Source organism: Oncorhynchus gorbuscha, linkage group LG07, assembly GCF_021184085.1.
Source record: "Oncorhynchus gorbuscha isolate QuinsamMale2020 ecotype Even-year linkage group LG07, OgorEven_v1.0, whole genome shotgun sequence".
Taxonomy (NCBI): domain Eukaryota; kingdom Metazoa; phylum Chordata; class Actinopteri; order Salmoniformes; family Salmonidae; genus Oncorhynchus; species Oncorhynchus gorbuscha.
Genome location: NC_060179.1, coordinates 88,679,803 through 88,704,669, shown reverse-complemented (window position 1 = coordinate 88,704,669; position 24,867 = coordinate 88,679,803). Strand labels below are relative to the sequence as shown.

Here is a 24,867-nt window from a genome sequence, read left to right as displayed (position 1 = left end):
GGCGGGCTGGTACAGGGTCAGGCAGAGTGGTCAGGCGGGCTGGTACAGGTCAGGCAGAGTGGTCAGGCGGGCTGGTACAGGTCAGGCAGAGTGGTCAGGCGGGCTAGTACAGGTCAGGCAGAGTGGTCAGGCGGGCTGGTACAGGGTCAGGCAGAGTGGTCAGGCGGGCTGGTACAGGGTCAGGCAGAGTGGTCAGGCGGGCTGGTACAGGTCAGGCAGAGTGGTCAGGCGGGCTGGTACAGGTCAGGCAGAGTGGTCAGGCGGGCTGGTACAGGTCAGGCAGAGTGGTCAGGCGGGCTGGTACAGGTCAGGCAGAGTGGTCAGGCGGGCTGGTACAGGTCAGGCAGAGTGGTCAGGCGGGCTGGTACAGGGTCAGGCAGAGTGGTCAGGCGGGCTGGTACAGGGTCAGGCAGAGTGGTCAGGCGGGCTGGTACAGGGTCAGGCAGAGTGGTCAGGCGGGCTGGTACAGGGTCAGGCAGAGTGGTCAGGCGGGCTGGTACAGGTCAGGCAGAGTGGTCAGGCGGGCTGGTACAGGGTCAGGCAGAGTGGTCAGGCGGGTTGGTAAATGGTCAGCTGTACCCCCTCTAGCACCAGGGTCACTCACTCTCAAATGTTGTTTTTCACCATCATCGAAAACCTGCCACACACACTATACGATACATTTATTAAACATAGGAATGAGTGTGAGTTGTTGTCACAACCCGGCTCGTGGGAAGTGACAAAGAGCTCTTATAGGGCCAGGGCACAAATAATACTATACAGTGGGGCAAAAAGTATTTAGTCAGCCACCAATTGTGCAAGTTCTCCCACTTAAAAAGATGAGAGAGGCCTGTAATTTTCATCATAGGTACACTTCAACTACGACAGACAAAATGAGAAGGAAAAAAATCCAGAAAATCACATTGTAGGATTTTTAATGAATTTATTTGCAAATTAATCAACTTCCACGTCATCGGCGCCCAGGGATCAGTGGGTTAACTGCCATGCTCAGGGACAAAAATACCTTTTCTATGGGGTTTATCGGCGGTTGGAATCCCAACGGACAGCGAATTACACCATTCTAAGTCTGTGTGGAAGAGGTAGGTTACTGTAAATCAATCCTATATGTTAAAACATTTCTACTGGGTGTATAGGGTCACTGACAGTGGAGTGGAATGGTCTCCCATCAGTATATCGTAATATCTTTAAATATCAGTCATTTATACACTTTTATGGACCTGTTGCATTATTGAATGCTGTACATGCTAGCTAGCTAGCTACTCCACTTTCTACTGTAGGCTACATGTTGTCATTGGGCTAGCATGGCTAGCATGGCTAGCTACTCCACTTTCTACTGTAGGCTACATGTTGTCATTGGGCTAGCATGGCTAGCATGGCTAGCTACTCCACTTTCTACTGTAGGCTACATGTTGTCATTGGGCTAGCATGGCTAGCATGGCTAGCTACTCCACTTTCTACTGTAGGCTACATGTTGTCATTGGGCTAGCATGGCTAGCATGGCTAGCTACTCCACTTTCTACTGTAGGCTACATGTTGTCATTGGGCTAGCATGGCTAGCATGGCTAGCTACTCCACTTTCTACTGTAGGCTACATGTTGTCATTGGGCTAGCATGGCTAGCATGGCTAGCTACTCCACTTTCTACTGTAGGCTACATGTTGTCATTGGGCTAGCATGGCTAGCATGGCTAGCATGGCTAGCATGGCCGTGTTTTATTGTTAATATATATTTAACCTTTATTTAACTAGGCAAGTAATTTAAGAACAAATTCTTATTTAAAATGACGGCCTACCAAAAGGCAAAAAGGCCTCCTGCGGGGGACGGGGGATTAAACATGAAATACAATAAAGGCATTTGTTCATAGAAGATTTTCCTGTCATTATCAGAGGATACAATATCACCAACCCTGATCCTTATAGGTAAGTCTAGTCTAAACACAACGCAGAGGCCCTCAGTCACGTGGATAAAAAGCTACAATAAAAAAGGTTTCTTCTCTTCCTTGAAGTAAAACAACAACAAGTTCGGTTCTCTCTTTTTAATCAAAATAAATGTCATGAATTTAAAAACTGTGAACAACAACTATTTATAGAAAACAAAATATTTACAGCTAGAGTTAAAGTCAATAAGATGATGATGTTTTTTAAAAAGGAGCAGTAATCATTCTGTGTGCTGTGTGCTGGGAGGGTGGATCAGAGGCTCGCTGATACAAAAGACCTCAATTATCTCCTACGGAGAGAGACAGAACAGAGGACAACATCAACGACAACCAACTCAGAACAGAAGAAAATAGAGTTCAGCACTGTGATACATCATCAACAACAACAACAACAATTACAATCAACTCCTGTACACTCTGTGTTATGTACCTGTATAGACTCTGTGTTATGACTCTGTGTTATGTACCTGTATAGACTCTGTGTTATATACCTGTATAGACTCTTATGTACCTGTATAGACTCTGTGTTATGACTCTGTATAGACTCTGTGTTATGTACCTGTATAGACTCTGTGTTATGACTCTGTGTTATGTACCTGTATAGACTCTGTGTTATGTACCTGTATAGACTCTGTTATGTACCTGTATAGACTCTGTGTTATGACTCTGTGTTATGTACCTGTATAGACTCTGTGTTATGACTGTGTTATGTACCTGTATAGACTCTGTTATGACTCTTTGTTATGTACCTGTATAGACTCTGTGTTATGACTCTGTGTTATGTACCTGTATAGACTCTGTGTTATGTACCTGTACAGACTCTGTGTTATGACTCTGTGTTATGACTCTGTGTTATGACTCTGTGTTATGTACCTGTATAGACTCTGTGTTATGTACCTGTATAGACTCTGTGTTATGAATCTGTATAGACTCTGTGTTATGAATCTGTATAGACTCTGTGTTATGTACCTGTATAGACTCTGTGTTATGTACCTGTATAGACTCTGTGTTATGTACCTGTATAGACTCTGTGTTATGACTCTGCGTTATGTACCTGTATAGACTCTGTGTTATGACTCTGTGTTATGTACCTGTACAGACTCTGTGTTATGTACCTGTACAGACTCTGTGTTATGTACCTGTATAGACTCTGTGTTATGTACCTGTATAGACTCTGTGTTATGACTCTGTGTTATGTACCTGTACAGACTGTGTTATGTACCTGTACAGACTCTGTGTTATGTACCTGTACAGACTCTGTGTTATGTACCTGTATAGACTCTGTGTTATGTACCTGTATAGACTCTGTTATGTACCTGTATAGACTCTGTGTTATGACTCTGTGTTATGTACCTGTATAGACTCTGTGTTATGACTGTGTTATGTACCTGTATAGACTCTGTTATGACTCTTTGTTATGTACCTGTATAGACTCTGTGTTATGACTCTGTGTTATGTACCTGTATAGACTCTGTGTTATGTACCTGTACAGACTCTGTGTTATGACTCTGTGTTATGACTCTGTGTTATGACTCTGTGTTATGACTCTGTGTTATGTACCTGTATAGACTCTGTGTTATGTACCTGTATAGACTCTGTGTTATGAATCTGTATAGACTCTGTGTTATGAATCTGTATAGACTCTGTGTTATGTACCTGTATAGACTCTGTGTTATGTACCTGTATAGACTCTGTGTTATGTACCTGTATAGACTCTGTGTTATGTACCTGTATAGACTCTGTTATGACTCTGCGTTATGTACCTGTATAGACTCTGTGTTATGACTCTGTGTTATGTACCTGTACAGACTCTGTGTTATGTACCTGTACAGACTCTGTGTTATGTACCTGTATAGACTCTGTGTTATGTACCTGTATAGACTCTGTGTTATGACTCTGTGTTATGTACCTGTATAGACTCTGTGTTATGACTCTGTGTTATCTACCTGTATAGACTCTGTGTTATGTACCTGTATAGACTCTGTGTTATGACTCTGTGTTATGTACCTGTACAGACTCTGTGTTATGTACCTGTACAGACTCTGTGTTATGTACCTGTACAGACTCTGTGTTATGTACCTGTACAGACTCTGTGTTATGTACCTGTACAGACTCTGTGTTATGTACCTGTACAGACTCTGTGTTATGTACCTGTACAGACTCTGTGTTATGTACCTGTACAGACTCTGTGTTATGTACCTGTATAGACTCTGTGTTATGACTCTGTGTTATGTACCTGTACAGACTCTGTGTTATGTACCTGTATAGACTCTGTGTTATGACTCTGTGTTATGTACCTGTATAGACTCTGTGTTATGACTCTGTGTTATGTACCTGTATAGACTCTGTGTTATGTACCTGTACAGACTCTGTGTTATGACTGTGTGTTATGACTCTGTGTTATGTACCTGTATAGACTCTGTGTTATGTACCTGTATAGACTCTGTGTTATGTACCTGTATAGACTCTGTGTTATGACTCTGTGTTATCTACCTGTATAGACTCTGTGTTATGACTCTGTATTAGACTCTGTGTTATGACTCTGTGTTATGTACCTGTATAGACTCTGTGTTATGTACCTGTATAGACTCTGTGTTATGTACCTGTATAGACTCTGTGTTATGTACCTGTATAGACTCTGTGTTATGACTCTGTGTTATGTACCTGTATAGACTCTGTGTTATGTACCTGTATAGACTCTGTGTTATGTACCTGTACAGACTCTGTGTTATGACTCTGTGATATGTACCTGTATAGACTCTGTGTTATGACTCTGTGTTATGTACCTGTATAGACTCTGTGTTATGTACCTGTATAGACTCTGTGTTATGACTCTGTGTTATGTACCTGTATAGACTCTGTGTTATGACTCTGTGTTATCTACCTGTATAGACTCTGTGTTATGACTCTGTGTTATCTACCTGTATAGACTCTGTGTTATGTACCTGTATAGACTCTGTGTTATGACTCTGTGTTATGTACCTGTATAGACTGTGTTATGACTCTGTGTTATGTACCTGTATAGACTGTGTTATGACTGTGTTATGTATATAATAATTAATTTTGCACGCCCAATTTTTCAGTTTTTGATTTGTTAAAAAAGTTATTGAAATATCCAATAAATGTTGTTCCACTTCATGATTGTGTCCCACTTGTTGTTGATTCTTCACAAAAAAAATACAGTTTTATATCTTTATGTTTGAAGCCTGAAATGTGGCAAAAGGTCGCAAAGTTCAAGGGGGCCGAATACTTTCGCAAGGCACTGTATGTGTGTGTGTGTAGTGTGTATATCTGTAGTATTTATGTGTGTGTGTGTCGTACCTTCCAACTCTTGGGGCTGATAGAGATGACACACTGCTGGATGTTCCACCAACCTCCACCTCCCCTTCTTCTACAGGAGCTGTCTCTCACACACACACACACACACACACACACAGAGACACACACACACACACACACAGAGACACACACACACAGACACACACAGAGACACACAGAGACACACAGAGACACACAGAGACACACACACACGCACACAGAGACACACAGAGACACACACACACACGCACACAGGGACACACACACACAGACACACACAGAGACACACACAGACACACAGAGACACACAGAGACACACACAGACACACACACACAAAGAGACACACAGAGACACACACACACAGACACACACACAGAGACACACAGAGACACGCAGAGACACACACACACACACACACACACACACACACACACACACACAGACACACACACACAGACACACACAGACAGACACACGGACCGGAACCCACAAGATAACATGAATGACCCAAGAAGAACAGCAACAGTAAAGCCCAGTGAAGATCCACCACTGGACCAGATCTCCAAAACCAGCTAAACATATCATGGGTTGTTTTCTCACCGATACAAGGAAGTCTATCGTGGTCCAGGTACATCCTCGCCACACCATCCTGACAAACGCCATCATAATCCACCAATAAGAGAAGAGACAGGAGAGGTGTTAGAGGCTGCTACCTCCTATCACAGGTAGAATAATACACTACATGACCAAAAGTGTGTGGAAACCTGCTCGTCGAACGTCTCATTCTAAAATCATGGGCATTCATATGGAGTTGGTCCCCCCTTTGCTGCTATAACAGCCTCCACTCTTCTGGGAAGGCATTCATATGGAGTTGGGCCCCCCTTTGCTGCTATAACAGCCTCCACTCTTCTGGGAAGGCATTCATATGGAGTTGGGCCCCCCTTTGCTGCTATAACAGCCTCCACTCTTCTGGGAAGGCATTAATATGGAGTTGGTCCCCCCTTTGCTGCTATAACAGCCTCCACTCTTCTGGGAAGGCATTAATATGGAGTTGGTCCCCCCTTTGCTGCTATAACAGCCTCCACTCTTCTGGGAAGGCTTTCCACTAGATGTAGGAACATTGCTGCTATAACAGTCTCCACTCTTCTGGGAAGGCTTTCCACTAGATGTTGGAACATTGCTGATATAACAGCCTCCACTCTTCTGGGAAGGCTTTCCACTAGATGGTGGGACATTGCTGCAGGGGGACTTGCTTCCATTCAGCCACAAGAGCATTAGTGAGGTCGGGCACTGATGTTGGGCGATTAAGGCCTGGCTCGCAGTCGGTGTTCCAATTCATCCTAAAGGTGTTCGATGGGGTTGAGGTCAGGACTCTGTGCAGGACAGTTAAGTCTTTCACACTGATCTCAACAAACCATTTCTGTATGGAACTCGCTTTGTGTTCGGGGGCATTGTCATGCTGAAACAGGAAAGGTCCTTCCTCAAACTGTTGCCTTAAAGTTGGAAGCACAGAATCTGTAGAGTTGCTGTAGAGTTAAGATTTCCCTTCACTGGAACTAAGGGGCCTGAACCAATGAAAAACAGCCCAAGACTATTATTCCTTATCCACCAAACTTTACAGTTGACACTATGCATTGGGGCAGGTAGCGATCTCCTGGCATCTGCCAAACCCAGATTTGTCTGTTGGACTGCCAGATGGTGAAGCGTGATTCATCACTCCAGAGAACGTGTTTCCACTGCTCCAGAGTCCAATGGCGGCGAGTTTTACACCACTCCAGCCGACGCTTGTCATTGCAGAGGCAGTTTGGAACTAAATCATTTTTTACACTCTTCAACACTCGTCGGTCCCATTCTTAGAGCTTGTGTGGCCTACCACTTCACGGCTGAGCCGTTGTTGCTCCTAGGTGTTTCCACTTCACAATAACATCACTAACAGTTGACCAGGGGCAGCTCTAGCAGGGCTGACATTTGACAAACTGAAAGTCACTGAGCTCTTCAGTAAGGCCATTCTACTGCCAATAGTTGTCTATGGAGATTGCATGGCTATGTGCTCGATTTTATACACCTGTCAGCAACGTGTGGCTGAAAATAGCCGAATCCACTAATTTAAAGGTGTGTCCACATACTTTTGTATAAATAGTGTATGTAACCACGGTTTTGTGGTCTTTGTCAGGGATCTACGGCGCCTCGATAAAGGAAGTAGTGCCGCGGCAGCAGCTTTTAAAGGCGGTCTACCGCAGCACTACCCGGTAGACGCGACTGTCGTGTGTATCCTGCCTGTGCGGAAGGATATCATATTGGAGTGATGCAATACCACGCGTAACCGCGGTTACGTACGTAACCTGTGTTTCTTGTAGCAGCTCAATCTCCCCTTTTTCCCGCTGATATAAAGTTTGCTTCTATTCCATAAGATGGGACTTGCGACAGCGGACATGAGAAGATCCGGACAAAAAATAATATACACACTAATTAGTCACCACCTTCGAAATATGAGACTCCCTTGAACACAACGGTGTTGTTTGTTAGACTGCACGCCATCCACAAGCTTTACGGCAGTCGTCTGAACGCTCTATCGGACGCCCTCATTTCCGAGATGTCTTCCACGGACTGAACCGTGAACTGGAGCTACAAAACTAAATGTCACCAACATGGAAAGGAGGGGGGGGGAACGAACACAAATGTGTTGGTTGTTCTGCTCTACGATAAACAAGCTTCAGGGGAGTCGTCTTTTCATATCTACGGTAGCTAGCTACTACCTACAGACACAACTAGGGTCATATCTACGGTAGCTAGCTACTACCTACAGACACAACTAGGGTCATATCTACGGTAGCTAGCTACTACCTACAGACAACAAGCTTCAGGGGAGTCGTCTTTTCATTCTACGGTAGCTAGCTGCTACCTACAGACAACAAGCTTCAGGGGAGTCGTCTTTTCATTCTACGGTAGCTAGCTACTACCTACAGACACAACTAGGGTCATATCTACGGTAGCTAGCTACTACCTACAGACAACAAGCTTCAGGGGAGTCATCTTTTCATATCTACGTAGCTACTGCCTACAGACACAACTAGGGTCATATCTACGGTAGCTAGCTACTACCTACAGACACAACTAGGGTCATATCTACGGTAGCTAGCTACTACCTACAGACAACAAGCTTCAGGGGAGTCATCTTTTCATATCTACGTAGCTACTGCCTACAGACACAACTAGGGTCATATCTACGGTAGCTAGCTACTACCTACAGACAACAAGCTTCAGGGGAGTCATCTTTTCATATCTACGGTAGCTAGCTACTGCCTACAGACACAATTAGGGACATATTTTTTAAATGTTTATATTTTACCTTTATTTAACCAGGCAAGTCAGTTGGGAACATATTCTTATTTTCAATGACGGCCTGGTCTAGGAACAGTGGGTTAACTGGTCTAGGAACAGTGGGTTAACTGGTCTAGGAACAGTGGGTTAACTGGTCTAGGAACAGTGGGTTAACTGGTCTAGGAACAGTGGGTTAACTGGTCTAGGAACAGTGGGTTAACTGGCCTAGGAACAGTGGGTTAACTGGTCTAGGAACAGTGGGTTAACTGGTCTAGGAACAGTGGGTTAACTGGTCTAGGAACAGTGGGTTAACTGGTCTAGGAACAGTGGGTTAACTGGTCTAGGAACAGTGGGTTAACTGGTCTACGAACAGTGGGTTAACTGGCCTAGGAACAGTGGGTTAACTGGTCTAGGAACAGTGGGTTAACTGGTCTAGGAACAGTGGGTTAACTGGTCTAGGAACAGTGGGTTAACTGGCCTAGGAACAGTGGGTTAACTGCCTTGTTCAGAACGATAGATTTGTATCTTGTCAGCTCGGGGGTTTGAACTTGCAACCTTTCGGTTACTATTCCAACGCTCTAACCACTAGGCTACCTGCTCTAACCACTAGGCTACCTGCCTCTAACCACTAGGCTACCTGCCTCTAACCACTAGGCTACCTGCCTCTAACCACTAGGCTACCTGCCTCTAACCACTAGGCTACCTGCCTCTAACCACTAGGCTACCTGCCTCCTCTAACCACTAGGCTACCTGCCTCTAACCACTAGGCTACCTGCCTCTAACCACTAGGCTACCTGCCTCTAACCACTAGGCTACCTGCCTCTAACCACTAGGCTACCTGCCTCCTCTAACCACTAGGCTACCTGCCTCTAACCACTAGGCTACCTGCCTCTAACCACTAGGCTACCTGCTCTAACCACTAGGCTACCTGCTCTAACCACTAGGCTACCTGCCTCTAACCACTAGGCTACCTGCCTCTAACCACTAGGCTACCTGCCTCTAACCACTAGGCTACCTGCCTCTAACCACTAGGCTACCTGCTCTAACCACTAGGCTACCTGCCTCTAACCACTAGGCTACCTGCCTCTAACCACTAGGCTACCTGCCTCTAACCACTAGGCTACCTGCCTCTAACCACTAGGCTACCTGCCTCTAACCACTAGGCTACCTGCTCTAACCACTAGGCTACCTGCTCTAACCACTAGGCTACCTGCTCTAACCACTAGGCTACCTGCCTCTAACCACTAGGCTACCTGCTCTAACCACTAGGCTACCTGCCTCTAACCACTAGGCTACCTGCCTCTAACCACTAGGCTACCTGCTCTAACCACTAGGCGATATATTGATCTGAAGTATCCAACATGTACCACTCACCCTGACCAGGAAGGAGGTGTGGAAGATGTTCTCCACCGAGCGGGAGAAGGAGGTGGGGTCTATGACAAACTCATAGTAGGAGATGGGAGATGTGGCTGTAGATACAAGGGGAGAGAGACACATGACAAATAGCTCTTTAACCAACATGACAAATAGCTCTTTAACCAACATGACAAATAGCTCTTTAACCAACATGACAAATAGCTCTTTAACCAACATGACAAATAGCTCTTTAACCAACATGACAAATAGCTCTTTAACCAACATGACAAATAGCTCTTTAACCAACATGACAAATAGCTCTTTAACCAACATGACAAATAGCTCTTTAACCAACATGACAAATAGCTCTTTAACCAACATGACAAATAGCTCTTCAACCAACATGACAAATAGCTCTTCAACCAACATGACAAATAGCTCTTCAACCAACATGACAAATAGCTCTTTAACCAACATGACAAATAGCTCTTTAACCAACATGACAAATAGCTCTTTAACCAACATGACAAATAGCTCTTTAACCAACATGACAAATAGCTCTTTAACCAACATGACAAATAGCTCTTTAACCAACATGACAAATAGCTCTTTAACCAACATGACAAATAGCTCTTTAACATGACAAATAGCTCTTTAACCAACATGACAAATAGCTCTTTAACCAACATGACAAATAGCTCTTTAACCAACATGACAAATAGCTCTTTAACCAACATGACAAATAGCTCTTTAACCAACATGACAAATAGCTCTTTAACCAACATGACAAATAGCTCTTTAACCAACATGACAAATAGCTCTTTAACCAACATGACAAATAGCTCTTTAACCAACATGACAAATAGCTCTTTAACCAACATGACAAATAGCTCTTTAACCAACATGACAAATAGCTCTTTAACCAACATGACAAATAGCTCTTTAACCAACATGACAAATAGCTCTTTAACCAACATGACAAATAGCTCTTTAACCAACATGACAAATAGCTCTTTAACCAACATGACAAATAGCTCTTTAACCAACATGACAAATAGCTCTTTAACCAACATGACAAATAGCTCTTTAACCAACATGACAAATAGCTCTTTAACCAACATGACAAATAGCTCTTTAACCAACATGACAAATAGCTCTTTAACCAACATGACAAATAGCTCTTTAACCAACATGACAAATAGCTCTTTAACCAACATGACAAATAGCTCTTTAACCAACATGACAAATAGCTCTTTAACCAACATGACAAATAGCTCTTTAACCAACATGACAAATAGCTCTTTAACCAACATGACAAATAGCTCTTTAACCAACATGACAAATAGCTCTTTAACCAACAGGACAAATAGCTCTTTAACCAACAGGACAAATAGCTCTTTAACCAACAGGACAAATAGCTCTTTAACCAACAGGACAAATAGCTCTTTAACCAACAGGACAAATAGCTCTTTAACCAACAGGACAAATAGCTCTTTAACCAACAGGACAAATAGCTCTTTAACCAACAGGACAAATAGCTCTTTAACCAACAGGACAAATAGCTCTTTAACCAACAGGACAAATAGCTCTTTAACCAACAGGACAAATAGCTCTTTAACCAACAGGACAAATAGCTCTTTAACCAACATGACAAATAGCTCTTTAACCAACATGACAAATAGCTCTTTAACCAACATGACAAATAGCTCTTTAACCAACATGACAAATAGCTCTTTAACCAACATGACAAATAGCTCTTTAACCAACATGACAAATAGCTCTTTAACCAACATGACAAATAGCTCTTTAACCAACATGACAAATAGCTCTTTAACCAACATGACAAATAGCTCTTTAACCAACATGACAAATAGCTCTTTAACCAACATGACAAATAGCTCTTTAACCAACAGGACAAATAGCTCTTTAACCAACAGGACAAATAGCTCTTTAACCAACAGGACAAATAGCTCTTTAACCAACAGGACAAATACTCAACAACAGGACAAATAGCTCTTTAACCAACAGGACAAATAGCTCTTTAACCAACAGGACAAATAGCTCTTTAACCAACAGGACAAATAGCTCTTTAACCAACAGGACAAATAGCTCTTTAACCAACAGGACAAATAGCTCTTTAACCAACATGACAAATAGCTCTTTAACCAACATGACAAATAGCTCTTTAACCAACATGACAAATAGCTCTTTAACCAACATGACAAATAGCTCTTTAACCAACATGACAAATAGCTCTTTAACCAACATGACAAATAGCTCTTTAACCAACATGACAAATAGCTCTTTAACCAACATGACAAATAGCTCTTTAACCAACATGACAAATAGCTCTTTAACCAACATGACAAATAGCTCTTTAACCAACATGACAAATAGCTCTTTAACCAACATGACAAATAGCTCTTTAACCAACATGACAAATAGCTCTTTAACCAACATGACAAATAGCTCTTTAACCAACATGACAAATAGCTCTTTAACCAACATGACAAATAGCTCTTTAACCAACATGACAAATAGCTCTTTAACCAACATGACAAATAGCTCTTTAACCAACATGACAAATAGCTCTTTAACCAACATGACAAATAGCTCTTTAACCAACATGACAAATAGCTCTTTAACCAACATGACAAATAGCTCTTTAACCAACATGACAAATAGCTCTTTAACCAACATGACAAATAGCTCTTTAACCAACATGACAAATAGCTCTTTAACCAACATGACAAATAGCTCTTTAACCAACATGACAAATAGCTCTTTAACCAACATGACAAATAGCTCTTTAACCAACATGACAAATAGCTCTTTAACCAACATGACAAATAGCTCTTTAACCAACATGACAAATAGCTTTAACCAACATTAACCAACATGACAAATAGCTCTTTAACCAACATGACAAATAGCTCTTTAACCAACATGACAAATAGCTCTTTAACCAACATGACAAATAGCTCTTTAACCAACATGACAAATAGCTCTTTAACATGACAAATAGCTCTTTAACCAACATGACAAATAGCTCTTTAACCAACATGACAAATAGCTCTTTAACCAACATGACAAATAGCTCTTTAACCAACAGGACAAATAGCTCTTTAACCAACAGGACAAATAGCTCTTTAACCAACAGGACAAATAGCTCTTTAACCAACAGGACAAATAGCTCTTTAACCAACAGGACAAATAGCTCTTTAACCAACAGGACAAATAGCTCTTTAACCAACAGGACAAATAGCTCTTTAACCAACAGGACAAATAGCTCTTTAACCAACATGACAAATAGCTCTTTAACCAACATGACAAATAGCTCTTTAACCAACATGACAAATAGCTCTTTAACCAACATGACAAATAGCTCTTTAACCAACATGACAAATAGCTCTTTAACCAACATGACAAATAGCTCTTTAACCAACATGACAAATAGCTCTTTAACCAACAAATAGCTGACAAATAGCTCTTTAACCAACATGACAAATAGCTCTTTAACCAACATGACAAATAGCTCTTTAACCAACATGACAAATAGCTCTTTAACCAACATGACAAATAGCTCTTTAACCAACATGACAAATAGCTCTTTAACCAACATGACAAATAGCTCTTTAACCAACATGACAAATAGCTCTTTAACCAACATGACAAATAGCTCTTTAACCAACATGACAAATAGCTCTTTAACCAACATGACAAATAGCTCTTTAACCAACATGACAAATAGCTCTTTAACCAACATGACAAATAGCTCTTTAACCAACATGACAAATAGCTCTTTAACCAACATGACAAATAGCTCTTTAACCAACATGACAAATAGCTCTTTAACCAACATGACAAATAGCTCTTTAACCAACAGGACAAATAGCTCTTTAACCAACAGGACAAATAGCTCTTTAACCAACAGGACAAATAGCTCTTTAACCAACAGGACAAATAGCTCTTTAACCAACAGGACAAATAGCTCTTTAACCAACAGGACAAATAGCTCTTTAACCAACAGGACAAATAGCTCTTTAACCAACAGGACAAATAGCTCTTTAACCAACAGGACAAATAGCTCTTTAACCAACAGGACAAATAGCTCTTTAACCAACAGGACAAATAGCTCTTTAACCAACATGACAAATAGCTCTTTAACCAACATGACAAATAGCTCTTTAACCAACATGACAAATAGCTCTTTAACCAACATGACAAATAGCTCTTTAACCAACATGACAAATAGCTCTTTAACCAACATGACAAATAGCTCTTTAACCAACATGACAAATAGCTCTTTAACCAACATGACAAATAGCTCTTTAACCAACATGACAAATAGCTCTTTAACCAACATGACAAATAGCTCTTTAACCAACATGACAAATAGCTCTTTAACCAACATGACAAATAGCTCTTTAACCAACAGGACAAATAGCTCTTTAACCAACAGGACAAATAGCTCTTTAACCAACAGGACAAATAGCTCTTTAACCAACAGGACAAATAGCTCTTTAACCAACAGGACAAATAGCTCTTTAACCAACAGGACAAATAGCTCTTTAACCAACAGGACAAATAGCTCTTTAACCAACATGACAAATAGCTCTTTAACCAACATGACAAATAGCTCTTTAACCAACATGACAAATAGCTCTTTAACCAACATGACAAATAGCTCTTTAACCAACATGACAAATAGCTCTTTAACCAACATGACAAATAGCTCTTTAACCAACATGACAAATAGCTCTTTAACCAACATGACAAATAGCTCTTTAACCAACATGACAAATAGCTCTTTAACCAACATGACAAATAGCTCTTTAACCAACATGACAAATAGCTCTTTAACCAACATGACAAATAGCTCTTTAACCAACATGACAAATAGCTCTTTAACCAACATGACAAATAGCTCTTTAACCAACATGACAAATAGCTCTTTAACCAACATGACAAATAGCTCTTTAACCAACATGACAAATAGCTCTTTAACCAACATGACAAATAGCTCTTTAACCAACATGACAAATAGCTCTTTAACCAACATGACAAATAGCTCTTTAACCAACATGACAAATAGCTCTTTAACCAACATGACAAATAGCTCTTTAACCAACATGACAAATAGCTCTTTAACCAACATGACAAATAGCTCTTTAACCAACATGACAAATAGCTCTTTAACCAACATGACAAATAGCTCTTTAACCAACATGACAAATAGCTCTTTAACCAACATGACAAATAGCTCTTTAACCAACATGACAAATAGCTCTTTAACCAACATGACAAATAGCTCTTTAACCAACATGACAAATAGCTCTTTAACCAACATGACAAATAGCTCTTTAACCAACATGACAAATAGCTCTTTAACCAACATGACAAATAGCTCTTTAACCAACATGACAAATAGCTCTTTAACCAACATGACAAATAGCTCTTTAACCAACATGACAAATAGCTCTTTAACCAACATGACAAATAGCTCTTTAACCAACATGACAAATAGCTCTTTAACCAACATGACAAATAGCTCTTTAACCAACATGACAAATAGCTCTTTAACCAACATGACAAATAGCTCTTTAACCAACAGGACAAATAGCTCTTTAACCAACATGACAAATAGCTCTTTAACCAACAGGACAAATAGCTCTTTAACCAACAGGACAAATAGCTCTTTAACCAACAGGACAAATAGCTCTTTAACCAACAGGACAAATAGCTCTTTAACCAACAGGACAAATAGCTCTTTAACCAACATGACAAATAGCTCTTTAACCAACAGGACAAATAGCTCTTTAACCAACATGACAAATAGCTCTTTAACCAACATGACAAATAGCTCTTTAACCAACATGACAAATAGCTCTTTAACCAACATGACAAATAGCTCTTTAACCAACATGACAAATAGCTCTTTAACCAACATGACAAATAGCTCTTTAACCAACATGACAAATAGCTCTTTAACCAACATGACAAATAGCTCTTTAACCAACATGACAAATAGCTCTTTAACCAACATGACAAATAGCTCTTTAACCAACATGACAAATAGCTCTTTAACCAACATGACAAATAGCTCTTTAACCAACATGACAAATAGCTCTTTAACCAACATGACAAATAGCTCTTTAACCAACATGACAAATAGCTCTTTAACCAACATGACAAATAGCTCTTTAACCAACATGACAAATAGCTCTTTAACCAACATGACAAATAGCTCTTTAACCAACATGACAAATAGCTCTTTAACCAACATGACAAATAGCTCTTTAACCAACATGACAAATAGCTCTTTAACCAACATGACAAATAGCTCTTTAACCAACATGACAAATAGCTCTTTAACCAACATGACAAATAGCTCTTTAACCAACATGACAAATAGCTCTTTAACCAACATGACAAATAGCTCTTTAACCAACATGACAAATAGCTCTTTAACCAACATGACAAATAGCTCTTTAACCAACATGACAAATAGCTCTTTAACCAACATGACAAATAGCTCTTTAACCAACATGACAAATAGCTCTTTAACCAACATGACAAATAGCTCTTTAACCAACATGACAAATAGCTCTTTAACCAACATGACAAATAGCTCTTTAACCAACATGACAAATAGCTCTTTAACCAACATGACAAATAGCTCTTTAACCAACCATATTTCGTAACACTTTTGCCACGGAGGTCACATTTGACATTGTCCGTAAGCTTGAGTTCATTTGCAGACAACAACAAAAATCATACAATGATGGTGAATGTGATTGGATGAGTAACGGTTCATGTGATTGGATGAGCAACGGTTAATGTGATTGGATGAGTAACGGTGAATGTGATTGGATGAGCAACGGTTAATGTGATTGGATGAGCAACGGTTAATGTGATTGGATGAGTAATGGTGAATGTGATTGGATGAGTAACGGTGAATGTGATTGGATGAGTAACGGTTAATGTGATTGGATGAGTAACGGTGAATGTGATTGGATGAGTAACGGTGAATGTGATTGGATGAGTAACGGTTAATGTGATTGGATGAGTAACGGTGAATGTGATTGGATGAGTAACGGTGAATGTGATTGGATGAGTAACGGTGAATGTGATTGGATGAGTAACGGTGAATGTGATTGGATGAGTAACGGTGAATGTGATTGGATGAGTAACGGTTAATGTGATTGGATGAGTAACGGTTAATGTGATTGGATGAGTAACGGTTAATGTGATTGGATGTTAATTATTTGGCATTGTGTTGTTATTTCACTGAACACTAGATGGTTTCATTTGATTTTTGGCAGTGAAACGAGGCTACTGAGGCGAGAAAAAATCCTCAACCAAATGTAAAGCCCCGTTGGAAAATATAAATGGAGTGTTTGAAAATGTGAAAAAATATATATATATTCAAAAAAAGTGAATCACATTTTATGTGTAGTCCTGTTGGAAAATATAAATGTACTGTTTCAAAATGTTTGTTTTTTTTGTTTTAAAAAATGTAAATAAATGTGAATCACATTTTTTATTTGGCGTACCCTCATTTGCGCGCACCCTACCACAGTTTGGGAATACCTGGAGTAGAGGATCCAAGGTCATAGCTAGAGTCAGAGTCATAGTCATAGCTAGAGTCTGAGTCATGGTCAGAGCTAGAGTCATAGCTAGAGTCAGAGTCATAGTCATAGCTAGAGTCTGAGTCATAGTCATAGCTAGAGTCAGAGTCATAGTTAGAGTCAGAGTCATAGCTAGAGTCAGAGTCATAGTCATAGCTAGAGTCCGAGTCATAGCTAGAGTCATCGCTAGACTCAGAGTCATGGTCAGAGCTAGAGTCATAGCTAGAGTCCGAGTCATAGCTAGAGTCCGAGTCATAGCTAGAGTCCGAGTCATGGCTAGAGTCCGAGTCATAGCTAGAGTCCGAGTCATAGCTAGTCATTGTCAGAGTCAGAGTTAGAGTCATAGCTAGAGTCCGAGTCATAGCTAGAGTCTGAGTCATAGCTAGTCATTGTCAGAGTCAGAGTCATAGCTAGAGTCAGAGTCATAGCTAGAGTCAGAGTCATCACAACCTTTCTGAAAGATTAGTGAAATCTGTGTGGGTAGCTGGACAGGTAGGATGACTGACAGTGAAGGTGAACAGGTGGTCACGTGTCAGGTGACAGAGGAATGTATGAGACTGAGGCAGGAATTCCTTTAACCATAAATTGGTATATTTACTGGGTAGTCTGTGCTGCATCACAAAGGAAACAAATAACATGTATACAATCAAATTCATAATCAAAGATCAAATCATAGCAGTCATTAACAATTCACATTACACAATATGTTTCAAGCGTGCGCTCCAAGCCGCGCTCCGCGGTGATAACTATAAACAATAACTGAATGGCCCACTCTCCCGATCACCACAGATCATTCTGATGAAAGGTAAGAGTCGGTGGACTTACGTGGATTCATGGACGCACAGAACTTCTGGATCAGATGGATTTAGGGAAGAGAAAGCAGCGAGATCAGGCGATGGCAATTTCCTCCTTTTATAGAGTTGAGATCTGTAGGACATTTCCACCTGACCTAATTAAAGCGCCCCTGGCCCAGCTGAGTAAATGGCAATTAATTAAAGGAGTATTCCACCAACTCCATGGGCCTTTTCTACAGCCACCCCGGAAATTTGTTAATTTCCACATTCCTCAAAAAGGCTCATTGCTCCCCATCCTCTGTCATCTCAGGGAGAGGAATCAGTCGGGCAACTGGCCGGATATATGTCCGGTTCTTCACCTGGATTTCCACTGATCTAACACGACCATCGGTCCCAGGCATGGTCTTAGTTATACGGCCCACCGGCCAGGAGGCTCGAGGCAGCTGAGGGTCCACCATCATTACTACTTGGCCAGTTTCCAGGCTGGCCATTTCTCTCCGCCATTTCCCTCTGTGCTGTAGACTTGGTAGGTAATCCCGAATGAATCGGGCCCAAAAATGGTCAGCTAAGATTTGGCTGTGTCGCCACCGGCGTCTGCCTACGAGGTTGGTATCAGCATACATGGCTTGAGGAAGTGACGCATCTCGACGTCCCATCAAGAGCATATTCGGTGTAACCGGATCGGGGTCAGCGATGTCTGCAGAGAGATATCCCAAGGGTTTGGAGTTCAGAATCCCTTCCACCTCTATCAGGACAGTCCTCAAGACAGTTTCAGTGACAGTTTGGTCCCCTAGTACGACTCGTAAGGCCGTCTTTACAGATTTGATCTCTCGCTCCCATGTTCCTCCAAAATGAGGAGCGCCTGGAGGGTTAAATTTGAATGAGATTTGTTGGTCCATCAGCTGATCCTGGAGGCTGGGTTCCATGGCTTGGAAGGCTTCCTCTAACCTGGCTTCTCCTGCCTTGAAGTTCGTACCTCTGTCAGCCAGGATCTCGTAGGGTTTCCCCCGTCGGGAGATAAACCGCCGTAGGGCCATGAGGAAGGCTTCCGTATCCAAACTCTCCAGTAGGTCCAGGTGGACACATCTGGTTGTCATACACTTGAATAGAATGCCCCAGCGCTTTTCCACACGACGACCTAACTTGATCATCAAGGGGCCGAAGCAATCTACTCCTGTTGACCAGAAGGGTGGTTTAAGGAGGTGCAAGCGAGCAGGGGGTAAATCTGCCATTTTGGGCACCGTAGCTCCGGCCCGCCATCTCTGACATTCTACGCAGGCGTATTGGTGCTTACGAATGGCTCCTCGTCCTCCAATTATCCAGTACTTCCGCCTCATCTCCCCATAGACCCTCTCTGGCCCTGGGTGGAGAAGCCGCTCATCATAACTCTTGATGAGGAGCCTGGTAAGAGGGTGTCTGGAGTCGAGGATAATTGGGTGGATAGCATCTGGGTCCAAAACCTCCGCTTGTCGCAGCCTCCCTCCAACTCTGATCACTCCAAGGATTGGATCATATTCTGGGGCAAGAGAGAGAAGACGGCTGCCCTTAGCCACTTCCCTACCGGCTTTCAGAGCTTTTAACTCCTCAGGGCAGCTAACTGCTTGTGCTTGCTGGAGGAGTAGTGTCTCTGCCGCGAGGGAGGTAGGTATAGAAACCACCCCATCTGAGGTCTGGTTTGTGGCTGTGATCAGATCCGGCAGTGTTTGGGATTGTGTTAGGTCAGGGAGAGCCGTTGTTGGTTCCGTAGAAATGCTGTAGCATTGGGCAGACTTCCTTAACTCATGAGCTTCAGTCGGTCGCGGAGGGGCCCCAGGCCTGGGGGCTGTCGGCCACTCGTTCTCTGGTTGGGACAAGAATGGTGGTCCCAAGCTCCAGCGATGGGGTTTAGCCCATTCCTTAAGGGTTTTACCTCTAGTAATGTCATCAGCAGGATTGTTCATGCTATCAACATACCTCCAGTCCTGGACTTCTGTTAGGTCTTGGATTTCAGCGATGCGAGTTCCGACGAACACCTTATGCCTGCAGGACTCCGACTTGAGCCAGGTCAATACAGTGGTCGAATCACTCCAGTAGATGACCCGTTGGATTGACAAGGTGAGCTCGGCTCGCAAGGTAGAGGCCAACTGGGCTCCGGAAAGGGCAGCACTGAGTTCCAGCCTAGGCATTGACAACTGCTTCTTGGGTGCGACCCTGGACCTGGCCATGACAAAGGAGACATGGGTGTGGCCTGCCTCCATAAGGTTATGAATCTCTCGGTTATGAACTTCTACAAGCTCAGGATTCTTCACCAGGCGTCGCTCTGTTCCACGCAGTAGTGAAAGTACAGCCCGTGTCGTGGTTGCCAGAGGAGGATGGTTGGGCACCCGTAGCAGTGGGGTTGCATACCTGCGAACGCCATCCATTTCAGTGGTGGTGGTGCTCTTCTCCAGGAGGTCTAATGCATAGGAGTCATTTTTCGAGCGAGTGACCTCCTGTAGCTTCCGGTTGGAGAAGGTGTCCATCTTCCATAGCATCTCAACATTCCGAAGGAGGTCAGTGGCTGCATCTGGATTGCTTCTGGTGAAGAGGACTTGCTGTGACTGTACAGCTTGGGTGGAGAGAAGTAGATGGGATGGACCTTGCACAGCCCAACCCAAGGATGTATGGACAGCAATGGGTCCTCCTTCTGGTCCAGCTCGTATAGGCTCAGTCGGGGTGACGAGATGTGGGTGGTCTGACCCAATCAGGATAAGTGGTGCTACTCTGGCCAGGTTAGGAAGAGGCAATCCTCGTAGATGAGGATATTGTTTCTGTAGAACACTTACCGGGCAGGAGTGCTCTGCGAGATTCAAGCCATCTGCCGTGAAGGCATTGGTGATGTTATAGGCCACGTCCCTGTTTCCTGAAGGTGAAATGCTAAAGGTTACAGCAGAGCCTTTCATTTGGATAACATCATGTCGCACCGTTCTGAGATTAAGGGTCTCGGGGTCCCTTCCAGGTTAAGCTGACGGGTGGCCGCTGTGAGAATGATTGTTCTTTCTGACCCATCATCTAGAACGGCGAATGTATCAATGCTTCTCCCTTCACTTTGCAGAGTGACCTTGACCACCTTCAACATGACCCTTGGAGACCGGTTCTGCTGGTCGAGATACAGCTCCTTTGCAGCTCCTACCATGAGCATACTCTGCTCCTTCTTTGCTTGGGGAAATAGATCATGCAACACGGTGAGATGGATTTCTTCACAGCGGTTGCAGGGTTTCCTCAATGTGCAGGTCTCCACCTTATGGCTACGGGCACACTTGTAGCATCGCTCGCCTGAAGTGATCCAGGCCTTCAATTGAGTTTGAGTGAGCTTTTTTACTCTGGGGCATGAGCCAAGGAAGTGCCCCTTACTATTGCAATATGGGCAGTAAGGCTGGAATTTGATGTTCTTGCTCTTGAGAGGGGTCTTCTTCCCGGGTTCCTCCCCGGCCTCACTATTTAAGTACATGGTAGTGGGATTTGGTCTTTTCTGTCCCTGCTGGCGTTCAAACTCCTTCCTTCCCCCTATGGCTATGGCGGAGATTGTGGCCTGGTGAGCGATGCTCTTCGCCTTTGCCTTCACCTCCAACCATGTGGCCAGGTCTCTGAGAGCATAGGTGCTTCTCGAGCCCTCTTTCAGGATGCCCTTATTCAAACAATGTTCAATGAAACTGTCTCTGAGGTACACTGGAAGTTTGCTAAGAAGCCTGTCCACGTGGGAGCCACATTTTAGCTCGTTCCCGTCTTCTCCTTCAACGGATTGGAGCATAGAGGTCAGGGATTGGACAGCCAGGGAGAATTCTTGGAAGGCAGCATGGTCTCCCATTTTAATTGGAGACGTGTTCAGGATGTTGTTTAGTTCATTCTGGACTAGCTGACGTGGCTCACCATATCTCGCCTTCAGGGCCTGGAGAGCTGTTGTGTATGGTGTTGTGGAGTGCATAAAGGATTGGGCCAGCCTGTATGCACTTGGAAACCGCAAATGATCCATTAGTACTTGGTATTTGTAGCGTTCTGACAGATGACTGTGAATACCCAGTAGACTCTCCAATGCCATCTCCAAAAGGACAAATTCACTCTCCTTTCCATTTTCAAAGTATGGCAGTTTGGGTCTGGGAATTCCATAGGCTGAGGCTACTAGAAGTTTCATAATGTTGGCTCCCTCTTCTGGTTGCGTGAAGGATAAACCCGGGACTTCTGATGAGCCCACTGAGGCCTCATTGGGCCGGTCACCTACTGTCCCAGACCCACCATTTGTGGCAGCCGGAATTGGGCGAGAGCCCTCCGACCTGTTGTTTGAGGACTGGCCTGGCCCTGGATGAAAGGAACGATTTGCCTTGGTTGGTAATTGGCGGAAAGGCGAAGGAGTGATGCTTTGTCCAGATGGAGGAATGCTAACTTGTGTCACTGGCGTTGGCGGAGCGGCCCGTCTCCCGTGCTCCGTGTTGGCTGTTGACCCGGAGCCTCCGAGGACTGTGTGCCATGCTGTACCAGAGGGGCAGATTGGGAAAGAAAGGCAGACAGTTCAGGTCCATGTGGAGGGGTGGTCAGGTCAACTCCCTGTTCGTTCCTCTCCAGGAAGGATGAGACCATCCGTGCCTCCTCTAATTCCCTTCTGGCTTGACGGTGCCGTCGCTGCTGTGCCAGGTCCTTGGCAATGAATTCCCTTTCCTGTAGAGCTCTACGGGCCTGCACATCCAATTGGTGACATCGTTCGTCAGCCTGTCGTTCCTCCTCAATCTGACGCTCAATTTCCTCCAAAGCTAATAGTTTCATCCTCTCTTGTAGGACAGCGTTCTGTGAATTGCTGAGGGCTAGTGAATGGCGGCTGCCATGGCCACTTCCAAAGGGGTATCCACTGGTCGAACTCCCACTCCGTCTAGAGTGCTTCGACGATTTCCCATTAGTTAAGGGGTGAGCGGAGCCTGCCTCTGGAAGCTGGTCGACCTGTGTAGTGGGAGTTACCTCTTCCATAGGTTCCTCACGTAGACCACTTTCCTGCTCCAAAGCAGTTTCCGGTCCTTGGCTCAGAGGGGATGGTTGATGGCTGAAACATATAGTTGATCCATCAACTCTTTGAGCTCTGGTGGGCTTGCCCTTTGATGTCGGAATCTCGACCACATAGTCCTTAAGATAACCAGGTGCTTGCCTAGTTGAGGATGAAGCCTTTGTTGCTTTAGGCTTAGCTCCTGGATATTTCCTTTGTTCCAAGACCTTTCCCTCAGCTGCTCTCTCCTCCTCTCTTCTTCCTTCCAGTGGAGACAATTCTTCCCTCTCCGCCTCCATTTCCTTTTCACCTGTCTTTGGTTCAGTCATCATCCGGCTCAAAGGACCATTGAAAGATTAGTGAAATCTGTGTGGGTAGCTGGACAGGTAGGATGACTGACAGTGAAGGTGAACAGGTGGTCACGTGTCAGGTGACAGAGGAATGTATGAGACTGAGGCAGGAATTCCTTTAACCATAAATTGGTATATTTACTGGGTAGTCTGTGCTGCATCACAAAGGAAACAAATAACATGTATACAATCAAATTCATAATCAAAGATCAAATCATAGCAGTCATTAACAATTCACATTACACAATATGTTTCAAGCGTGCGCTCCAAGCCGCGCTCCGCGGTGATAACTATAAACAATAACTGAATGGCCCACTCTCCCGATCACCACAGATCATTCTGATGAAAGGTAAGAGTCGGTGGACTTACGTGGATTCATGGACGCACAGAACTTCTGGATCAGATGGATTTAGGGAAGAGAAAGCAGCGAGATCAGGCGATGGCAATTTCCTCCTTTTATAGAGTTGAGATCTGTAGGACATTTCCACCTGACCTAATTAAAGCGCCCCTGGCCCAGCTGAGTAAATGGCAATTAATTAAAGGAGTATTCCACCAACTCCATGGGCCTTTTCTACACTTTCTTTTCCTTGAACCCTAATCTGTTTCATCTTTTTTCATTCCTTTCTGTTTAGTCCTGTTGTCTTGTGTTTCCCTTTATACAATTGTAAAGAGACAGTCCTTGAAAACCGCTATTTAAATATGCTGTATTATTATTAGACAACAGTCATGACTCACGGTCGTCATTGAAGTAGCCCTGCAGGTATCCCAGAATCCTCTCTACCTCCTTCTCTGTAGCTTCCTGGTGAGACTCCTCCATCCTCCTCAACTGGAACAGACAATGACATCAAACATTGATTAATTTATTTAAGTTAGTCTCGTTGAGGTAAAAAAATATTTTTCAGGGGCCTCCCGGGTGGCGCAGTGGTCTAAGGCTGTGCCACCAGAGACTCTGGGTTCGAGCTCAGGCTCTGTCGCAGCCGGTAGGTCCATGGGGCGACGCACAATTGGCCTAGCGTCGTCCGGGTTAGGGAGGGTTTGGATGCGCGCTGTGTTAAGAAGCAGTGCGGCTTTGTTGGGTTGTGTTTCGGAGGACGCATGGCTCTCGACCTTCGTCTCTCCCGAGCCCGTACTGGAGTTGTAGCAATGAGACAAGATAGTAACTACTAACAATTGG

The 24,867-nt window shown here is 43.4% G+C and overlaps 1 protein-coding gene and 1 long non-coding RNA gene across 3 annotated transcripts; both read right to left on the bottom strand.

Moving 5' to 3' along the window:
- Positions 1–1,854: 1,854 nt before the first annotated feature.
- Positions 1,855–24,565, bottom strand: LOC124039405 (non-structural maintenance of chromosomes element 4 homolog A-like). Its single transcript, XM_046355371.1, has 5 exons — positions 24,429–24,565; positions 9,950–10,044; positions 5,855–5,903; positions 5,257–5,335; positions 1,855–2,225 (listed from the first exon to the last, which is right to left on the bottom strand). The coding sequence occupies exons 1-5, from the start codon at positions 24,508–24,510 to the stop codon at positions 2,219–2,221; spliced, it is 312 nt and encodes a 103-aa protein (XP_046211327.1). The 5' UTR covers positions 24,511–24,565; the 3' UTR covers positions 1,855–2,218.
- LOC124039406 lies at positions 4,356–4,895 on the bottom strand. 2 transcript variants are annotated; one of them, XR_006839561.1, is made up of 3 exons: positions 4,857–4,895; positions 4,491–4,745; positions 4,356–4,391 (listed from the first exon to the last, which is right to left on the bottom strand). It is a non-coding gene; the product is annotated as an uncharacterized LOC124039406 (long non-coding RNA). The 2 variants fall into 2 exon arrangements; XR_006839562.1 differs by having other exon boundaries at positions 4,491–4,647; positions 4,722–4,877.
- Positions 24,566–24,867: the final 302 nt, after the last annotated feature.

Coding starts and splice junctions, on each gene's coding strand:
- LOC124039405 (XM_046355371.1), bottom strand. CDS start 24,510: ATGGAGGAGTCTCACCAGGAAGCTACAGAGAAGGAGGTAGAGAGGATT. Junction 10,045..24,428: donor GGGCTACTTCAATGACGACC/GTGAGTCATGAC, acceptor TTGTATCTACAG/CCACATCTCCCATCTCCTAC. Junction 5,904..9,949: donor ACACCTCCTTCCTGGTCAGG/GTGAGTGGTACA, acceptor GGCGTTTGTCAG/GATGGTGTGGCGAGGATGTA.